Raw genomic sequence first — 23,182 nt, forward strand, 5'->3', positions numbered from 1 at the left:
AAGTTCAGCTGCTATGAACAGCTGTCTGTACATTGCATGTATACGCATCAGTTGTCAGAAGTATGGCATAAAAGATATGGCATTTTGAAAGGCAATTTGCAGTTTGCAAGTGAGACGTTTATTTGTAGAAAGTGTGTGAGAGTGGTGCAGAATTCTGATGCTTTATGTTTAAAATTAGATATACACAATGGAGTTGTTTTGCACAAAGTAGGAAAGTTATACTATTTAGGTGGCATGCTGAATGAAGGTGGAGGTACAAGAACAGCAGTGAATGTGGGGGAGAAGACAAACCCTGAAGAAATTCCAGGAACCCACTCCTATTTTGACTTCTAAAGCAGTTTCTCTGGCATTAAATAGAACATTTTATGAAAAAATATGTGAGGAGCACCATGCTCAATGGGAGTGAGATATGACTGATGAAAGCAGAACATAGAGCAAAGCTGGAAACAACACAGATAAGAATAATTAGGAGGCTATGTGGTGTGTTACAGAGTGAGAAGAAGATGAATGCAGAATTAAGATAAAGTCTTGGTGTAGAGGTGACAGATGTGCTGAAGAGAAGCCGTCTATGGTAGTTTGTGCATATGAAACAAAACGCTAAAGATTGGGTAAAAGAGGTGCACCAAGATGGAGGTGGAGTAGATGATACAAGGAGGCAAAGAGTGTTGTTAAAAAAAAAAGACGTGACTGGAGGTGATGTAAGTTGATATAAAAACCCCAAATAATACACAGGGCCACAGACACATTGGAAACTTAAAAGTATAAAGTTATCTAAAATTTTTCTTTGATGTGAGACAGCATGGAGCAAATGAAGGAAAGATAAACAGCAAATTAAACACACATTTAGCAATTTATAGTGATCTGCATATAATTTGATGGAACAAACTGTAACTTTTCATTTTAATATTCTGATTTTAAGAAAGATTTCAAAGAGCATAACATTTTGATAAATCAAGAGCTCACTCGTTAATTTCCAAAGACAACTGCTAGGAAACTACTAAGTGTACAGACAGGTTGTGTTCCCTCTTGTGTTAATTCCATCACAATAATTAGCAGGTTTTACTCACCCTGTAACCTTCCAGGTCTCTCATCTGTATCTGCAGGAGAGATAGGTCTCTTAGAATCTGCAGATTGTCTTTGTCCAGCTTCAGGGCATTACGATAGCATTTAATAGCTTCGTCATACTTTTTATCAGACCTTTGCAGAAGGCCATAAACATGCCAACCTAACTCCAAAAATGTCAAGGACAATAAAATAGAATTTTTATTACAGCTAAAAGAAAAATTAGTGACAATTTGCAAAAACTCTCAAGAGAATAAAAGACAATCAAAAATGCTTTTATGCAAGTAGATTTTAGTTGTCTTAATGTAAATGGAAACATAAAAAAAACTTCTTCGTTTGGCTGCTCCCATTAGGGGTTGTCATAGCAGATCACTTTCTGCCATATCTTCCTGTCTTCTGCATCTTGTTCTGTCACACCCATCACCTGCATGTCTTCTCTCACCACATCCATAAATCTTCTCTTAGGCCTTCCTCTTGCCTGGCGGCTCTGTCTTTAACATCCTTTTCCCAATATACCCATCATCTCTCCTCTGCACATGTCCAAACCAACATAATCTCTGACTCTCTGTCTCCCAACCAACCAACCTGAGCTGACCCTTTAATGTACTCATTTCTAATCCTGTCCATCCTCATCACACCCAAAGCAAATCTTGGCATCTTTAACTGCCACCTCCAGCTCTGTCTCCTGCTTTCTGGTCGGTGCCACCGTCTCCAACCCATAAACCAAAGCTGGTCTCGTTACCATCCTGTAGATCTTCCCTTTCACTCTTGCTGATAAACGTCTGTCACAAATTACTCCTGACACTCTTCTCCAACCATTCCAAACCCTGCCTGCACTCTCTTCTTCACCTCTCTTCCACAATCCCCATTACTCTGTACTGTACTGCTGATCCCAAGTATTTAAACTCACCCACCTTCGCCAACTCTACTCCCTGCTACTTACCATTCCACTGATCTTATTCTCATTCGCACACATGTATTCTGTCTTGTTCCTACTGACATTCATTCCTCTCCTCTCTAGAGCATATCTCCACCTCTCCAGGGTCTCCTCAACCCGCTCCCTATTCTCGCTACAGATCACAATGTCATCAGCAAACATCATAGTCCAAGGGGACTCCTGTCTAATCTCATCTGCCAAACTGTCAATCACCATTGCAAATAAAGGGCTCAGCGCCAATCCCTGATGTAATCCCACATCCATGTTGAAAGCATCCATCACTCCTACCGCAGACCTCACCACTGTCACACTTCCCTCTTGCATACCTCTGCCACTCTCAACTTTCTCATACAATACCTGAACTCCTCTTGAGGCAACCTATCATATGCTTTCTCCAGAATTACAGTATTCGAGGGTTCCTCTGGTGTGCCTCTTTCTCGTGCATTAGTTGGGTCAAAAACTAATCAGCACATCATCATCTCATAACAGGCTTAAGTTTCAAGTTTGGTATTTTTCCATTCAGCCATTTTAGCTGTAGATCGACCTCAAGAAACTGTGGCACAAACAGGCAGACACACACCCAGCATTGAGATATTGATGTTTTCGGTATCAGGGGACCCTAAAACATCAAGATCCTTCAAAAACTGGAGATCAAAATTTTTGTCAAATTTAAACCTTTTGCTCCTCCCCCAGAAACAATAGGTTATGGTGGGGGGAAGTGCACAAAGCAAAAAAGTGGTGAATGAAACTATCACTTGCATTAGGCAATAAGTAACGATACTTAGGGTTTGCATAAGCATATACTTCATCATTAAATTTTCTTAGTTTTTATTCATTTTACCATAACATAGCCCAAAAAAGGTCAATATTTTAAAACTATCGCATATATTTATCAAATTTCAGAACCTGCTTAATCCAAATGTAGGATGGCAAGACACACACCCCACAACACTCTAACGCACAGGGCTTTACAGGGCTTCAGAGTCACTAATTACCTTAATCTGAACATCTTTTGGATGCAGGAGGAAAACATGCAGACTCATTGTAGGCAAGGACTTCAATCCCAGTCTGTAAGAGCTTTGAGGCAGCAGCATTAAGCACTTTGTTGCACTCAATTTTAGTTGAACACAACCACTGAGGCAACTGATTGCCATATATTTCTTTCTGGTTCCCAAGAAAAAATTACTACAAATATTATAGAGCTATTCAGCTTTTGCTCTTCCATTGAGTGTCAGTATGATAAGAGAGGGGCTTGTGATGCTGCACATTTTAAATATATAACTGGAAGTCCTAAAGTGTGCAGGTGCACATTGGGTTGACTGGGATGCTTGGTTGATCACGCATTTGCAAGCAGTACCTGCACCCGAACAGTGCATAAAAAGGAGCTTGCACAGTGAAATCAAGGAGAAACAATGGGGAGACAAAAGAAGAGAACAGGTTAATGGAAAGGCAAGAGGAAGATGGCATAATTACAGTGGTGAAGGTGCTGTAGGAGAATAGGCAGGTAGTTGGGAAAGTGAGCCCCGGAAGCGGAGTGCACTTCCGACACTTAGGGTGGGGTAAGAGCGACCAAGTGCATCGAATGGCTTCCTGCCAAGTTCCAAGGAACAGTGGGCAGGAGAAAGAAGAACAGCTTGATGTGGTGCCCCTGCAGATGCCAATGGACTGGCAGACAGGTACTCGAGCAGAATGTGAAGGTTGACTGTACCTGTCAGGAGGAGGTCTCCTCTTGCTGCCTGCTACCATCCAGGTTAAGCAAGGAGACATCGGATTTTAGAAAGAAGCAATGTAGCTTGATGGGTTTTAAAGGAAGGATTTTGCCTTGAATTTTAAACTTGTTTTAAAGGATGATTTGTTTATTGGATTTTAAACTCCACGCTGAATATCTTGACCTTATGGATTATTTATTTGTTTTAAGAGCACTGCATTTTGGGAACATGTTTTAAGTAAAAGCACTTGAACATGTGCATCTACTTTTGCTGACTGTGCGTCTTCTTTTGCCCAGCTCATCCTCAGTTTCATTACTGACATCATTCCCAGGTTCAAGCCAACAAGGACAGCAAAACCAACACAGATGGTCACAGTCAACCATTAAAGTTAGCAGGGCTAAATTAACATGAAATTTAGAGAACTGTCCAACTAAAAAGTACAAAGAAATTGAATCAAAGAAAACCAATATGGAAATACTTGAACAACTTGTATCAGAACTAATCTGGATAAGCCATAATGATGTGTATGATGACTGCTATGCAAAAAACAGCCAAAAGATCCACAGCTCAAACCAACTGCACAGGTTTTACTATTGGCACTATGTTTCATTTCTTTAAGCCAAAAGTAAACTTTTCTAAGTACTGAAATCTGTTTTTATGAAACAAAGGGCTTAAAAATAACCATTGTCAGGAAAGTATTTAGGGAGTTTTTCATTAATATTGTAAAACAGAGTCAATGAACACTTGTTTACTGATTGAAACTGTATCTCAGACAAAGAAGCTTGTTTTGCTACATTGCAATTTACCTGCTCACATTGAGAAAGTCAATCCTAGCGACAGGTAGGTCTGTAGCAGCTTTTAAAATGGTCATGTGACGCAATAAAATTCACAATCATACATAAAAATTAAGTTGCAAAATAAAACTTTTGAAATTGAAAAAAATTACTCAAGGCACAAAACATTTTGTAAATGTTCAAAACAGGTTTCGGAATTCTCAACAATAATTTATTTTGGAATGTTTGAAAACAAAATTGATTTGTGCATGAAATCAAATAAATAAAGATGTTAGAAGGCAGTGTTTTTCCCCCAACACATTTATTTTACAAAACCTATTATACTGTAGTCAATTACACTACATTAACACAGTCTTATCACAAACCTAGCAGCAAACAGGCTCTACCCGTACATATTCCTGAACTGGATTAAGTGAATTTGTAAATGTCACCATTGTTAATCATAAACTCACTTTGACAATGCACACATGTTAAAAGGATACAGACGTGGCTTTTTAAATCATTCCTCAATCCTCTCCTGACAAACTCATATGCTTCCTCCTTTTTTCCAATGCAGTTTAAAGTCAACCCTTTCATTGCCAATGTCTCTGTACACACAAATGTTTCAACAATTAATTAATTACACTATATAAATATACGCTAATTATGCGTGTCACAAATGTTAAAAAGACATTAACATTGTCACATTTTTTAACAACATAAGATATAATGGTTCATGAATACCAGAATAAAATGCTCAGCAAAAGTTTTGTGTACATACTTGTGTGACAGTGGACTAGTGAAGCCTGGTAAAAATAATTCATTTTATTGCAACCAAACCTTAAAGTACAATTAAATTAACTTTTTGTTAGTCCAACTGTTAAAGAAAACATCAAAAACATAAAAGTAACATAGGACAGGATACTATAGCATTATTTTAAAAGACAAGAGCAATAAACAATAGTGGAAAAAATAAATATACACAGTATGTATCATTTAGTTTCAACATAATATTCATAAACTGCGGTGGGTTGGTACTCTACCCAGGATTGGCTCCTGCCTTGTGCCCTGTGTTGGCTGGGATTGGCTCCAGCAGACCCCCCGTGACCCTGTGTTTGGATTCAGTGGGTTAGAAAATGGATAGATGGATGGATGTTCATAAAGCAAAATCAAAACTAAAAAGTTTATACTGTAAAGTAAAATTGTTTTTGTGAATTAGTCATTTGGGAAATACTTGATTACATCAGCAAATGAGAATGTTATTTTGTTGCACACAAATCTGTCCATTTTCTATGCCTTTTTATCAATTTTGGAGATACTGGCACTATAGCTTGAACATTTTTACTTTACACTAAATCAATGATTTCTGTTTCTACAGTAGCAAGAAATAGTACATGAACCCTTTAGAATTAACTGTTTTTCTGCTTTAACTGGTCATAAAATGAGATATGGTCTTCATTCAGGTTACAAGTATGGAAAAACACATGCTTAAGCTAAAAACACACATTTACTTCGAAGTTTACAGTCATTACCATATTGCATCACCCAACTTCTTCTAAGTCCCAGCTTGCAGACAAATACTTTGACATTATCCTGTAGGACACATTGACAAATTTGGAATTCATTTGCACCTCAATGATTGTGAACTGTCTAGACCCAGAGGCAACAAAACAGCCCTGAATCATGATGCTTTCTCCACTGTACTTCATCACTGGAATGACGTTTATATGTTTGTATGCAGTGCCCTTTTTTCACCATAGGTACTGCTGAGTATTCTGCCTGAACAATTCAACTTTAGTTTCAACGGTCTACAAAACATTTTTCCATTAGTGTTGTGTAGTGTCAAGGTCGTCTCTGGCAAACCTTGGGAATGGAGTGATGTTTTTTTTTTATTTTTGGATGAGCAGCAGTTTCCTCCTTGCAGGACACCATGCCTGTTCAATGTTTTGCATATGGTAGACTCATGAACAAAAATGTTAACCTGTTCCAAAAATTCCTTTAAGACTTTAGCTGTTACTCAAGGATTCTTTTTCTAAACCTCACTGAGCACTTTGCCTTTCAGGTCATCTTGGTTGGGTAGCCACTTCTAGGGAGAGCAGCCACAGCACTAAATAATTTCCATTATTACATATTTAGTATAACAGTGGACTAATGTATATCGGACCTCTTTGAAACTCATGTATAATAATTTCAACCTTCATACAAATTAAAATTTCTTGACTGCAGATCTTCTGAGATCTCTTTATTGCAAGGCACGCATGTCTTTTTTTAATAGTTCAAAGTATTTCTAAACCACACCTTCGATATCATTTCACTGACTAGATTCTAGGTTTTCTAACTCCAGTTAGCTTTTGTTGAAGTCATTAGCCTAAGTGTTCACATTATTTTTCCAACTGATACTGTGAATCATTGAATCATGTTTTCAGTATTTACAAGAAGAATTCAATTTGTACATTATTAGTTAAACCGGACTGTGTTTGTTTATCATTGTATCTTGGATAAAGATCAGACCTTATTTTAAAACAAACTTATTTATAAATACTGTGATTTCCAAAGGATTCGCATACTTTTTCTTGTCACTGTAAAACTGAATCACTCAATCATTAAGATCATTAAGCAGTGGCACATCCTTTAGAGGCTATGACTACAAAAAAAAAATTATCTTATAGGTACTAATCAGACTTTACAGACATTCTTTCAGGAATTCTACCAATTCTTAGTAATACAAAAAAGGCTTAAAATGTTCCAAAGTTGCTGGCTGTCTTGCATAATCTGCCCCTTCTAATTTCCATGTTTTTTTCATTGGAAAGTAATCTGGGACCTCATGTATAAACGGTGCGTATGCACAAAAATGTTGCATATGTCCATTTCCACGCTCACATCGCGACGTATTAAAACCTAAACTTGGTGTAAAGCCACGCACATTTTCACGCTAGGTCAATTCCTATGCGTACACAAGTTCTCCGCTCGGTTTTGCAAACTGGCGACACCAAGCGTCAAAGCAGTGCTGCTGTTCCTGTGTGGTTTCCCTTTATTTTTTAGACCAGCAAAATACCTGCGCTTTGCAGCGGCGAAGTACTGCCTTAAAAGTTTTATTAAGAAGAAAATTAAGCCTTTTAAAACTGAGGGAAAATATACCAATAATTATTTGTTAAGGATCTCTTTGTATACCACATTTTGAATTTGGTCCTCCGGTTGTAATATGACCAAGCTGTGTGCTGAGCTTACTCTTAAGCATACAATGTACAGTTGGCCATGTGAAAAGCAATCTTGTCTCAAATCTCACTGCTTGGATTGCTGCTGTCATAATCGGTTTGAGTTTCATGGTTTTTGTTTCAGTTACGACAGTATTTGTAGGACTTGTGTTAAAGTTACATTCAGCATCTGTCAAGCGTTGTAAGTATAAAACCAGCTTCATCGATAACTTAACATCCAGCTTTTGAGAGTTTAAACATTCATAAACATCAAAGTGGCCACTACTGAAATCGTCACCTGTGAATCTAAGATGTTTAAGAGGCATTGGCGGTTGTCCAAAGGTGTAAAATATTTGGCCATTTCGGTACACTTTAAAGCGATTATGACCGTTATGACCGTTACGCGTTGATTTTCGAAATGAAACCTGCTTAACTTTTGTAAGTAAGCAGTAAGGAATGAGCCTGCCAAATTTCAGCCTTCTACCTACACGGGAAGTTGGAGAATTAGTGACATTAGAAACTTCAATATGGTGGCCGACAGTGGCATCATACCACTGGAATAAGTACGTACATCGGTTTTGGTCAGCGCAGGGAAGCCACCTACCAAATTTCATGAAGATGGGGCCATAAATAAGAAAGTTCAATATGGCGAACGTTGTCAACCGTTATAACCGTTACGTGTAGAATTTCGAAATGAAACCTGCTTAACTTTTGTAAGTAAGCTGTAAGGAATGAGCCTGCCAAATTTCAGCCTTCTACCTACACGGGAAGTTGGAGAATTAGTGACATTTGGAAAATTCAATATGGCGGCCAAAAGTGGCGTCATACCATCGAAATAAGTATGTACATCGGTTTCAGTTAGCGCAGGGAAGCCGCCTACCAAATTTCGTGAAGATGGGGCCATAAATAAGAAAGTTCAACATGGCGGATGTTGTCGACCGTTATGACAGTTACGTGTAGAATTTCGAAATGAAACCTGTGTAACTTTTGTAAGTAAGCTGTAAGGAATAAGCCTGCCAAATTTCAGCCTTCTACCTACACGGGAAGTTGGAGAATTAGTGATGAGTCAGTACCCTGAAATTAACCACATATCGTTTTATAGTTCAAGGCTTCTGATTGTAATCAACCTGTAACCATATAATGGTGTACCAAATGGCCAAACTATTCCAAATACTATAGCCACTTTAGTGCTGTTACTATCAGTGCACCACTCAGAGTATATTAACCCAGTGTATCCAAGTGCAGAATCACAGCTCTACAGTACCTGATCGCAAAGCTCTACCACAGATTGTGTCAAAAGCAGGGAGAAATATTGGGATAGAGTTTCTAACAAACACTGTCTCATCCATGTGCACAGTCTATTTGAACTTCTCCATTCGACAAATGCTTCAGAGCCTTTCCTGTAGGGACCTCACAGTTCACAAACAGTTTCATCCCAAGCGCTATAAATGCACTCAGTCCATCAAGTACTCCTGGTAGAATTGTTTGTACTTATAAGTACAATTGCCTCACTGTAAACTTGCATTACAGTTGTAATATTGCACAACCTGAGCCAGTTATGCTTTCATATTGTATATTTTTCACAGTTTTTATCCTATTATTATTATTTTAACATTTTATAGGAAAATAGAATTATGGAGGATTTGCATATTGAATCTCATTGTACCATACAAAAACAATAAAGAAATTGAATTTAATTGAAAGCACATATTTACAGATGATGATGACTGGCTTCAAAGTCGATTTAGATTTCCAGGCGCTAGCTTCGTGGAGCCCTTGATATCATGTTAAAGATGAAATGCATTAAAGTATATATATTATACGGATACATTTTTACCTTCATTTAAATAATGTATATTGTTAATGATTAAAAATGTGAGGACTCGGTGGCACAGTGTCAGCGATAAACTGGCGCCCCGTTCAGGGATTGTTCCTGCCTCGCACTGTATGCTTGTTGGGACTGGCACGAACCTGGATGGATAGATGGATGAAATAATTAAACGTGTACTATGAAGATATTTCAATGTTCCTTAAAAGTTTTGAAAAAAATTGGCATTCTAAGCTTACAGATGGCTTGACATTTATTAAATAGCTGATTGTGAGGTGATTGGTTATTAGGAAAAAGAAATGGAAGGACAGGAATCAGGGGGTTAGTACGTTTGAAAGAGACAGTACTGCTGCAATAAATTCTTTATTGAGGGCTGTGCACGGGGCAGCTAGCATCTTGCAGGTGGCAGGAACAATCTCTGGAAGGGGTGCCAGCTCGTCACTACCACTGCGCCAAAATGCCTCAATGTTTTATACATGCTTTAATTTCTATCATCATGAAAATGATATTAAGTATACATCTTAATACAGTATTTAAATTGTTCAGAGAGCTGCGACATCATGAATGTAATGTATCCTGTGTCCTGTCGAAGTAAGAGAAAGCCCATTTAAGAAGCACATACTGATTCACACACGTAAGAGTACATAGCAAACAAAGCATTTAACGTGCTACTTTAGTTACGATGGGATTTGAGAAACTATTAAATTAAAACAATTTTAAGATGAAGTTTGTGACTTTCTATTTTAATGACAAAATAAATTACGTGATTAAAGTGGAAATTTTGAACTTTTTCACACCGTGTCCCAGTTTTTTTTCTTTTCTCTGTACCCAAATACGCTTCTATATGACAGATTTATGCATCTGGATTTTTTTGTGTGTACACACATTTCTGCTTTTATATGTATGCCATGTTTTAGTGTGAATTCTACTGACGGCGTTATGCATGAGTCCACTGGACACAGACTTTGTGATTTCAACATTTGAAAATTCTTCACTTTTAATCTGCTCTTTTAGGATCAGGGATGACTACTGTGCTACCTTGCCTCTTAGAAACAAATATATTAAAGATTTTAAACCATGCATTAATATATCCTTACCTCCATGTTCTGCAAACTTGGCATTGGAAAGGATCATCTTGCAAAATTTTAACCCATTTTTGTACTGCTTTTGTTCGTAACATTTCTGGGGAAAAAGACAAATATAAGCACATATAATAATTACATGTGATGAAGACCATGGAGCGGCTGCTGCTTCACCACCTGAGGCCACAGGTCCACCACACCCTTCACCCTCTGCAGTTTGCATACCAGGAGAAGGTGGGAAGCGGAGGATGCCATCATCTATTTGCTACACCAATCCCACTCCCACTTGGACAGAGGCAGTGGTGCTGTAAGAATTATGTTTCTGGACTTCTCTAGCGCCTTTAACACCATCCAACCTCTGCTCCTTAGGGACAAGCTGACAGAGATGGGAGTAGATTCATACCTGGTGGCATGGATCGTGGACTATCTTACAGACAGACCTCAATATGTGCGTCTTGGGAACTGCAGGTGTGACATTGTGGTCAGCAACACTGGAGCGCCAGCGGGGGACTGTACTTTCTCCGGTCCTGTTCAGCCTATATACATCGGACTTTCAATACAACTCGGAGTCCTGTCACATGCAAAAGTTCGTTGACGACACTGCTATCATGGGCTGCATCAGGAGTGGGCAGGAGGAGGAGTACAGGAACTTAATTAAGGACTTTGTTAAATGGTGCAACTCAAACCACCTACACCTGAACACCAGCAAAACCAAGGAGCTGGTGGTGGATTTTAGGAGGACCAAGCCCGTCATGGACCCTGTGATCATTAGAGGTGTCTGTGTCAGACCTATAAATACCTGGGAGTGCAGCTGGATGATAAGTTGGATTGGACTGCCAATACTGATGCTCTGTGTAAGAAAGGACAGAGCCGACTATACATCCTTAGAAGGCTGGCGTCTTTCAACATCTGCAATAAGCTGCTGCAGATGTTCTATCAGACGGTTGTGGCAAGCGCCCTCTTCTATGCGGTGGTGTGCTGGGGAGGCAGCATAAAGAAGAGGGACGCCTCATGCCTGGACAAACACGGAGCTAGACAGTTTGACATCCGTGGCAGAGCGATGGGCGCTGAGCAGGCTCCTGTCAATCATGGAGAATTCACTGCTCCACTGAACAGGATCATCTCCAAACAGAGGAGCAGCTTCAGTGACAGACTGCTGTCACTGTCCTGCTCCACTGACAGACTGAGGAGATCGTTCCTCCCCCACACTATGCGACTCTTTAATTCCACCCTTTTAAACGTTAACAATATACAAAGTTATTGTCTGTTATACCTGCATTTTTATCACTCTTTAATTTAATATTGTTCTTTATGTATGCTGCTGCTGGAGTATGTGAATTTCAACCTTGGGATTAATAAAGTATCTATCTATCTACTATTAAACATGGCAATCTTTTGCCAAACTTATCTATAATTCTGTTTAAAGATTTTATTAACATTCTTATCCAAACACATAATACCAAATCAGCTATCATTCCATGTGTAATTAAAGCATTGTTTTAAACTGACACTATACTTGGACAATTTGTATGTTTATCTACAATACAATCCTGGAAGTGGACAAATAAAAAACATACAAGAATTATAAGTAGTCATTTAATCAGTAACTTCTGCTTGTAATTTAACTATTTCCCTAAGCAGACCTCTACTTTTCTTATTTGCATGGCAATGGTGACTGCCATACTAGCACTGGACTGTAAAACTCAAAATCATATGTTTAGTTCCCAACACTACTCCAGTCTGCAGGGAAAATGTTTCATGCACATGCAAATTAAAACAATAGTAGGAATCTGTTTGTTTTGCACTTTTTTGCAACCATGCTGTTAATCTAACCAAACTACATACGATTTGTTTTGCTGTGCCTTTCAAAATTGTCAGTTATAGTACCCTATGTATGGTCTGGTAATGATGATAAAAGAATATGGGTGAATTTAAAAAAAAAAAAAAAAATGTTGGCATTTTAACCTACAGTGGAGTCAGGAAATATTCAGACCCCTTCACTTTCTACACATTTTATCGTGTTGTAGATTTAATTTAAAAAGGATAGATTTGCCCATCAGTCTGCACTTAATAACCCATAACGACAAAGTAAAAACATTTTTCTGACCCTTTGCTGTTGCACTTCAAATTGTGTTCAGGTGCAAAATGTTTGCTTTAATTATTCTTGAGATGTGTGTACAACTTGACTGGAGTCCACAGTAAAAATTGATTGGACACAGTTTAGAAAGGTACTGTGTATATAAGATCTCACAATTCACATGGCATGGCGGGGCAAAAACTTCTGCTGAGATGGGAAAACCTGTTTGAAGCAGCACTCTATCAATCAGGCATGTATGGTAGAGCTAGAAGTAAGCTAGTTGAGTCTTGAATAAGATGCATATAACAGCCTGCTTAGAATTTGCCAAACAGCAAAATGCAAGAGGAAAAAGATCCCTGGTCTGATAAGATAAAAACTGAACTCTTTGGGAATAATTCCAAACATCATGTCTGGTGAAGACTAGACACTGTTCATTACCTGCCTAATACCATCCCTACGGTTAAGCATAGTGGTTGCAGCATCATGCTAAGGGGATGTTTTTGAGTGGCAAGGACAGGGAGATTGGTCAGAATCAAGTGAAGGATGAATGCAGCCAAATACAGAGAGGTCCTTGAAGAAAACCTGCTCCAGGCTACATATAAACAGAGAGTGGGGTGATGGTTCATCTTTCAGTATGACAATAACCCAAAGCATACCAGAAAAACAATGTAAGAGTGGCTTTGGGACAGGTCTCTGGCTGTCTTTGAGTGGCCCAGCCAAAAACCCACCAAGGACCCACCCTTCCCCAGAAATATTCACATAAACACAACTTTGCATGCAATGAATATAATGTACTTTATATATCAAGATTTGATTGTCTCATACATAGATGACATTCACAAAGTATTATTAAATTTTAAAGTAAACAATCTAAAAAAAAAAAAACACTCCTTTTTATGCAAAAAGTAATGGCCACTCATTATAATTATGAAATACAATCCTCTTTTGCAAATTAAAACAGATCTTCTTCTACTACTACTACTACTACTACTACTACTACATCTACTCAAAAACAACAGTACCGGGCTGTATTGTGAATATAAATGTTAATATTTATCTGAACTTCACAGACACCCTGAAACCCATCCACAGACCCCCTCCACGGACCTCTGGTTATGAACCCCTGCCTTGGAACATCTGTGGAGAGCCCTGAAGATGGCATTTTACAGATGCTTCCAATCCAGGGTATCCAGTGAGAAGATCTGGCAGAAATAAGGGAAACTCCAAGTATGCAAAGCTTGAACAGATCTATCCAAGAACACCTGAAGCTGTAATTGCTGTCAAAAGGTCTCCTAACAAAATACTGAACTATTACTCTGAATATGTATATGAATGACTTTTAATACATTTACTAACCCTTCTTAAAATTTCACTTTGTCATTATAAGTTATTGAGTGTAGATCAAGTGGCACAAATAGCAAATTTATCCATTTAAAATTAAATCTGCAACACAATAAAGTCCACAGAAAGTGAAGGGATCTTAAACACTTTATTAATCCACTGTATATATTTAAAGGGCTAATTAGAACATTACAGCTAGAGAATCCGTTTTACTGCTGTGAAAAATGGTAAACAGCTTATTTTGTTCTCTTATACATTCTGACAGAAAGAATGCAAAACTCCTTCTTTGCATATTCACTAGCAGTTAAGTGCATATTCATAAACTGATTTTTGGAAAGGAAAGATTTCAAATAATTGAAATCCTATTCAAATAAAACTAGTAGAAGTCCAACAATGACAGAAAAAAATTTCGCTGACAGAACCCTATTTTTCCCTTTACCAGTGAACAATGATCGATAAGCATATTAAGAGGGCAATAAACATGACTTCAGTCTTATCTATGCTGAACTGTGGTATTTTGCCAATCCTGAATTTGTGAATTAGTTCCAGGAAAGGATTTACTAATTATCAGTGTTGAGTAGTTGTCTGCAAACATTCTGATGCAAGTGCTGTGAATTTCTCTTACTGGATGGATAAAAGACTGAAACACTGATTTTATACTGTGCATTCGGAAAGTATTCACATCGCATCACTTTTTCCACATTTTGTTATGTTACAGCCTTATTCCAAAATGGATGAAATTAATTTTTTTCCTCAGAATTCTACACACAACACCCCATAATGACAACGTGAAAAAAAGTTTACTTGAGGTTTTTGCAAATTTATTAAAAATAAAGAAACTGAGAAATCACATGGGATAAGCTTCCAATAATTTGGAAATGTGGAACTATGCTGGAATGTCATAACAAAATATAATTTGATATCCTCAGGTAAACAAAATCAGCAACTTCATTTGTCAAATTTGACATCCCCTCCGACTAGAAGTCATGCAATGTGTCAACAGCTTTACTGGGAACAAGTTGCAAGTTCCAATTGTTCCATTTATTTGTTTCCTGTACTTTTTCCGGTCCCAAACCCGGATAAATGGGGAAGGTTATGTCAGGAAGGGCATCCGGTGTAAAATTTTGACAAATCCATATGAGGACAGATGATCCGCTGTGGCAACCACTAATGGGAGCAACCGAAAGAAGAAGAAGAAGAAGAATTTGCAAGGCTTAGTTGAATTCCTCTAAGTAAATGGGCAGGGTTGACCAACATATACAAGAAATATTTAGTTAATGTTCTTGCTGAATAACAGGGTCACACCAGATACTGAAAGCAAAGATTACACATACTTTTTTCATGCACATATGTAACATTGGACAATTTTCCTCAATAAATAAATAAACATGATTTTGTGTCCTTTGTTTAATCGGGTTCACTTCATCAACTTGTATGATTTACATAAAAATATGATCATGTTTTAGATCATATTTTTCCAAAGAGACAAAATTCTAAAGGATTCACAAACTTTATAGGAACTGTATTGCTGTTAAGTTTTTTTATTTTTTCTCTCAAAACAATCTATCAAGGAATAGCAAACATACTGTACATGGGCAAATAAAACAGAAACAGAATTAATTTTCTGAAAAAATATTTGTTCATGCGCTGGTAGTCCATAACCTTATTCAGAAATAATTGAGGTATTCAAAATAAGTAAGCTATTTTTGAAAATTAGAAAAATAAGACTGGATATTTACAAATACACTGATGAGCTTCAGTTAAACATTTGGCAGGACCAAACATGGGAAACTCATGGTTCTAGGTATAAGATCAAAACACTGTGATTTAAAGCAGTCATTCACAACATGGGTAATCTCTGTAGTTGCAGGTTTTCATTTCAACCAATAGTATAATTTTGTCTTTGGGAATATGATGAAATACTGAACAATCAATAAATCATGATGTCAGAAACTAAAAGCCAGGTTTAGATTTTGTACAATTTGACTTGTATGTCAACACAATCAGCAGATAGCCACCTGTACACTGTCAGAGGAGATGGAATTAGTGGAGGGATTGTCAAGGAAAATGTGCGCGAAGAATTGAAATTCAGCAAAGTGAGTACAAGGTGGTCCTAAAACCTCTGATGCTGGAGCAAAAGGGAAAACATATACTGGCTGTTACTTAGCTTCTTCAACAATATGAGGAAGAAGGATTTAAATTTTTAGATTGTATTTATACCTTTGACAAGGCCTAGGCCCACTACTTTATGGCTGAGTATACAGTGGAAACACACTGATTGTCCACCTCCAGGTAAAGCAAAACCAGCTTTTTAAAACTTCACCAGCCAAAAAAAAGTGCAATTTTATTTAACTACTCTAACAAATAAGTGAAGCTAACAATTTGCTCAAAATGAAGAAACCTGCAGGACTGATTTCTTTGACAACATTTGTTCTCACACTACCACTTCAACAAAGCACACTTATTAGAAACTGAAGTAATGTATGCTGCCTTACCCACACATTATGGTTCTGACTTTACTCTGCCCCATTACATTTTGATTAGAAGGAGTTTTAAAAGACTATAGGACACAGGATATGCATATTCAATATAGGGATTACAGTTTACTTTTCATAATAATCCACCTTTCAAAGAACAACATAATACTGAATTGTTCATGAAGCATTTCACTGTATATGTTGTTACAGTAGGTGCAAAATAAAGACTAAGGTGCTAATATTTTAATCTGGGAGGCTGTTGATGACATAGCAGCAAATATTGTTTCATTATATACATACAAACACTACAGTAAAATAATAAATATATTCTTGAAAAAAAACAAACTTTGAAACTCAAAGATCATTGGTTTCCTAAAAACTGCTTCTCAAAAATGGCTGCTTCCAACAAATCATTTTACTGCAAGTTCCCCTACTAAATCACTACTTTTCATTGAACGTATTTAAATAACATTATGTATACACATATACAGTATGCCTAATGTGCTAGTTTTTTGTATGTGTACAGTTACATTTGTAAATGTAAAAGGTATCACTAATGTTAAAGGAAACTGGAACTAATATTAAGATAAAGAAATCAGTACAGTGTGGGTGGGATCCCAGAAGACAAGTGTCACTGGAGTAAGACTCAATACAAGGCTTTTAAAATTTCATATAAACATTTTTACCCAAACTTTTTCAAAATGTAATATTTTTTAAAATCTGATCTCATACACTGAATAATTGGCTTTAGAGGTTAAAATTAGATATTAAACTCTGAAAAATCAATATCGTCATTTTAAAATTTGATATCAACTTTTATAAAATTAGATATCATCACTTATAAAACTAAAATCATGTCTCTCTATTATAAAAAAAAATCCTGGGAGGGAAAGACTAGGTAGATGAGACACTTAAAAAACCCGTGAGATGAAAAAAGCGGGGACCTTAAACATGAGACTTTGTCCCAAGAGATTGACCCAGGACCGTCTCGCGGGGATGTAGAACATCAGATTCTTGCAAGACATGCTCTACTTACAACCAGTATCAAATAAGACCACAGGCAGCAAAACACTCAGTTGAGTTAAGGTGTTGAGCACACACAGATCTAGGGGCTCTCAGCACATATAAAGCGTATAAGGACAATACATTATAGATAAAACGTTGACGAGTAAGCGAAGAAGAAAGAGCAGCGCGGAGAAAAGAGACTCAAAAGTGGTGGAGAGAAAAAAATGCAAAAAAGAATAATCTAGGTGCAAATTCAAAAAATAAGGAAATAATCAGCTCGGAACAAGTGGAATTGAAAAAAAGCACCTCCAATTGGACTCAGAATTAAAAAACAATGAGTAAAAAACAAAGTACTTCATAAAGACATTCAAAAACGTTGGCGCTATATACATGCTAAGCAGGTTAGAGATTATAAAAGCAGTGGAATTTGAAAGGTTCAAAAAAAAGTCGGTGCGATACACATGCAGAGAAAGGTAAAGAATATGAAAGCAGTAGGTTGAAGCCTTTTGTTTTTGAGTGACTGATAGGTTCGATTGAGGGAGGGTGAAGTACAGCACGGAATACTGACAGCGAGGTATTCATTGATGGGGTAAGGGGGGGGGGTCCTAGGACGGGAGGAGGGGTTGGAGGGAGTGCTGGAAGGTTGTGTTTGGGGTTACGAAGTCAGCGTTCTTTTTCTTGATGTTCAAGTAAAGCTTGTGTGAGACTTTACTACGTCTTGTCAGTTTTTTTTTACTTCTTCTCTTTTCGAGCCGGATGCGGAGGTCACTACAGTATCAAAAACAGATAGCAAAGATCGCATTAGCACAAACAAAAGGAAATTATTACTCGAAAAAGGGGAAAATAATCATCACGGACCAGGTGTCATTGAAAAAATAGCAGGACAAAGCAAGGTCAGAAATAAAAGACAAAGAGTAAAAAACAAAGTAAAACGTCATAAAGAAGTTAAAAAACAAGGGGGTCAAACACATGCAGAGCAGGATATAGATAATGAAAACAGTGGAATTCAAAAGACTCAAAAAATAACAAACGCGAAATACATGCAGAGCAAGATATAGAATATGAAAGCAGAAAAAAATGTAAGTGTCAAAACAAAAAGTAAACATAGCATTAGCGCAAACAAGGAGAAATTATTACTCTGAGAAATAATGAAAAGGCGAATAGAGATCGAATACATGGACAAAGGTGATATGTCTGAAGTATGTAAATATTGTAAGGTTTTTAAGTTTAAGTCAGAGAATTTCAAAAACGGGGATTACCTCACATGCATTTATTGGTTACTTTGCAAAAAAAATCATTAACTGCTGATGATGTAGATTATTTTGTCTGTGCTGAAATTCCAAACAGAGAAACATATCAAGAATTATGGTACAAAGTCATTAAACACTTGTCTAACGGACCTCATTTAAAAGATTCAGCATATTGGGACTCTAAAGATGCCAAATATTGTTTTTAAAGAAGCTCCGAAATAAAAGTGAAACTAATGAAATAGCAACAATTCAAAGAAAAAAAAATCTTAATAGTGTACTTGGAAAACCAAAAACGGGGGTTGACAAGCGAAGCGAGCTGGGGGCAAAACCCCCTAGTAGTAATTAAAAGCGGAGTGAATGAAAATACAACCCAAAATAAAAAAAATGCAGGAATGGATGCATATTAACAGACAAAACATGAAATATCACACACTGTCTGCAATGAAATAAAAGTGAAAGTAAATTAAAGAATCACTGTGTTTTTTTTTTATTTGCATCTTCCATACTTTTTCTGATTTGGGGTCGTAATATGAGAAGTATAGTTTATTATCCCTGTTTTAATTTCAATATCAATATTGTGAAATTAGATTGTTTTGTCTATTTATAGAGCAGATTTAAAACAACATCATTAGTTACAATAAAATATACACTAAAAATAAAGAAATTGAATAAAATAATTAAAACACAGTACGAACCAGCAATAAACTGAAACAAACAAATACTATGAGGAGGAAACCATCAATATCACTAAAGGTCACAGAGAGCGAGAGAATAAAAATGCGTCTTCAACCTAGTTTTAAACAGTTCAATTGAGGGTGGTGGCTCCTTAATGTAATCTGGTAAAGAATTCCACAGAGGATGTGCAGAAGCTGCAAAAGCCCTATCCCCCTATTTTTGCACTTAGTATAAGGAACAACAAGAGACAACTGACTGGTAGGTCTAAGCTCTCTGGATGGCCGGTGTATAATACACAATTCTGATAAATAGTTGGGAGCATACCCATGTATTGACTTGAAAACCTTCACCAAAATTTTAAAATCAATTATGAAACAGGAAGCCAGTGTTAAAGAGGCTAAAATTGGAGATACAGAATCAAACTTTATTGCCCCGATTAAAAAACAGGCAGCGGTATTCTGAACCAACTGCAACCTACTTATCAGGGATTTGCTGATCCCAGAATATAAGGTGCAGGAATCAAGCTGAGAAAAAGAAAAAAACATGAGAAAAAAAACCACGAGTAAATTTCTCAAGATCCCTACAAGATAAAAAGGCTTGACCTTGGCTAAAGGACAAAGCTGAAATAATCAACTCTTGAATATAGAATTAATCTGTTTCACAAAAGAGAGGTCACTATCAAAAATAACCCAAGATTCCAAACATGAGATTTGCAATAGTCTGCAAAAGAGCCAAGGAGTTAAAAACCAATTGGAACTTTGACAGGAGGACCTGCTATAAGCACTTCTGTTTTATTTTGATTAGTATCAAGAAAATTGTCAGCCATCCAATATCTTAACTTTACAGGAAAACTGAGCATTCGATTTATTGAAGAGTTACACACAGTAATATAGACTAGCGTGTCATCCGCATAACAATGAAAAGAAACAAAACTTCCTAAAAATAACTCCTATATGATAAAGATAAATTGATAATAAAACAAGACCCAGAATGGATCCCCGTGGAACACCACATCTAACAAAAGCAGGAGACAGGAAAAAAAGGAATTGAAATTTACTGAAAAGCGCCTAACAGTAAGACATGAGCTGAACCAGTTTAAAGTAGCCCCTTTAAGCCCCACCATATTCTCAAGAAGCAAAAGCAAGACCTTGATATATTTTTTTAAATCTGATACAATTTTCAAAAATTGATATATGCTTAACATTTCATATTGATACTCCTAAGATTAACATAAAAATGATGACATCTGATAGCACATTTATCAAACTTTAAAAAGTATAAAATTTTAAAAGTGTGATATCAACCGTCTCTGTATACAGTACTGGAAAACATGCCCCCAGTCTTTAACCGAGGAATCAAATATATGATCATCTCCCACGATTTGTTAAATTGTATGTCTGTAATGCCCTCTATAAAGGTTGTGTTCGATATCAAAATTCAAGTTGATATAACATTTGAAAGAGTTCTATAATTTTAAAATCATGATATCAAATTTAATACATTTTATATCGATTTTTAAAACGTACAGGTTAGACAGATTACATGCGACTGTCTATGGCTGTTTACTGCGACTCATGATTTATTCTCGGATTTAGGGATGCCCGACTAAGAACTCAGTATGTTATGTTCTGCTTTGCTCGCTCTCCCTGCCTCCTTCATATGACAAAAAATAGCAACAGCGATCCGGCCAATGTCTACGGCGTATAAATAGTACCTATAGTGGAAGGCCAAAAAAAAAAAAGAAAGTTGAGTCAAGTTAACATACGGACTTGTGTGACTATACTGAGCAGACAGTGAACTCGACTGCACAGCCCATCGGGCGTAGCTGTGTGGGCGGAGCGTTTGCAAGACTACGTCTGATACACCTGCGCGCTTTACGGGTTCTGAGCGCGAGGACATTGTCAAATTTATATATTGTCGCTCTCAGCAGGAATCGAAATGACAACAATAAAAACATATACATGTTCCACACGCATGCACAAACTCCACATTCGGTTTTCCGTAAAAATAACATTAGTGAAACAAAGGAAGCTGTCTTCTCCGCTGAACTCTGGCACGTCACTGTATTGTAAATGTTGCACTTAACAGGCCCTGTGTGCATGTCACAAATCGCCTGATTCTAGAAAGTTGCCCGTATTAAACTTTGTCAAACGTGATTGGCACTGCCCTGATGTCAAATCACACACAAAATCTTGGTGATGTATGCGCTGGTGGGAAAGCCGGATATATGAACTAGGCACACATAATCAGGCATTTCCCACTATAAACCAGTCAAATCCTGTGACAGCAGGGGCTCGCGAGCTTCAACAGACCACGCCACACTTTCCAAGCATTTACGTAGCCGGCTACAAGCTTCTGGACAAACTTACCAGGATTCTCTTAAAGAGGTTACTCTCTTTGGGCGGCAGGGGCACAGATGGCATGACAACCGCCGGAGATTTACTCTGCACCGCTGCTCCTAGCGACAGTTGTTAACTACACAATGAAGTTTCGTATCTTTCCAAGCCCGAGTAATTCATTCAACCGTCTGTCTCACACACTCTTCTCTCTTCGTGTTTTTCCCCCCACACACACATACACACACACACACACACTACGTTTCTGCTGCTCCGAATCGGCAAGATGGCAGCCAACAGTCCTAAGCTTCAGTCTGCGCAAGCGGGCTGCTTAAAGGGCTATGCAGTTAGATGTGGAACTGTAGGTTAACAGAGACAGAACACGCCAGCCATATAATGAGTGAAAACCATGAGCCTTGCAGCTCGTTTGGACTACTCCTTCCCACCAAGCCTGCGAGGCTTAAAAAAACCGTGCTCGTTTACGCGCCGCCGACTTCTTCGTCCACGTAAAAGCACACTCAGTGACAGTGGTGCCGTTGACTGCACAGAACACTTTTGTAAGGACTTTTAATTTGACATGCGAAATAACCTCGCTTATGAAGAGGAGTCTCAATGGTTAACTGGGCCCCTCAAGGAAAACCGAAGTTTATAAGATGGGCATCAAAGTCGGCAGCCTCTTACCTTTTCAGTTTTACGGACTGTCAGCCCGGTAACTGTCCTTAAAACTTAATATATTTCGTAATATAAAGATGGAAGCCGCCTTTAGGCTTAAAATGACGGTCACCCCAAATATATTCTCTTTGGCTTTATAAACAGTTCAAGAGATATTTACAAATCACTGCTTAATTAATATCAGAATGAGATATAATGATCAACCAGTTACGCTGTGGAAGAAAGACAATACAATTTGTTTCGGGCAGTTAAGTCATGTATTTTAAAAGATTTTTCTTTTTAATTTATTTTAGACACACTGTCTCCATTCTGGATTTAAGTAGTAACAGGAGCTTTACAGTCCAATGTGAGGAGTACATCTGGAGGACACTGAGAATAATGTGCAGACGCTGCAAAGACAGTTGACCTTACGAGAACTCCAATTGGAGGATCAGAGTCTCTTTTTCAGCATCATCAGCACCACTAACCAGCACACCACCATGTTGGACATGCTACACAACATAAATGAGAATCTGAATCACATTTACTGTCCAGTTATGCTCATATTCAACTAATTTGACTCAGTTTTTTATGAATCTTCAAGCATAGTTACATGACAGACATGCACACAATTGATCAATCATTTCTTTGGAAATATGAGGAGTCCAGCACATATTATATCATAATATTCTCAATTTCACTTAGTTCGATTTAGGTTTTTGGAGAGCGAGAGCCAATCCTTAACAGCTCTGGACACAAGTTTCATTCCAGCGCCCACTCATGTA

The 23,182-nt window shown here is 37.5% G+C and overlaps 1 protein-coding gene across 1 annotated transcript in view; it reads right to left on the reverse strand.

Moving 5' to 3' along the window:
• Positions 1-22,186, reverse strand: part of LOC120524456 (N-alpha-acetyltransferase 16, NatA auxiliary subunit-like) — a 122,059-nt gene extending 99,873 nt beyond the window's left edge. The window contains exons 1-4 of the mRNA XM_039746309.1: positions 21,780-22,186; positions 10,601-10,685; positions 4,985-5,089; positions 1,068-1,225 (exon numbers count right to left, since the gene is read on the reverse strand). Coding sequence (XP_039602243.1) covers positions 1,068-1,225; positions 4,985-5,089; positions 10,601-10,685; positions 21,780-21,833 — 402 coding nt within the window. The 5' untranslated portion in view covers positions 21,834-22,186. The remainder of the gene's footprint in view (positions 1-1,067; positions 1,226-4,984; positions 5,090-10,600; positions 10,686-21,779) is intronic.
• Positions 22,187-23,182: the final 996 nt, after the last annotated feature.

Source organism: Polypterus senegalus, chromosome 2 (assembly GCF_016835505.1).
Source record: "Polypterus senegalus isolate Bchr_013 chromosome 2, ASM1683550v1, whole genome shotgun sequence".
NCBI classification, from domain to species: domain Eukaryota; kingdom Metazoa; phylum Chordata; class Cladistia; order Polypteriformes; family Polypteridae; genus Polypterus; species Polypterus senegalus.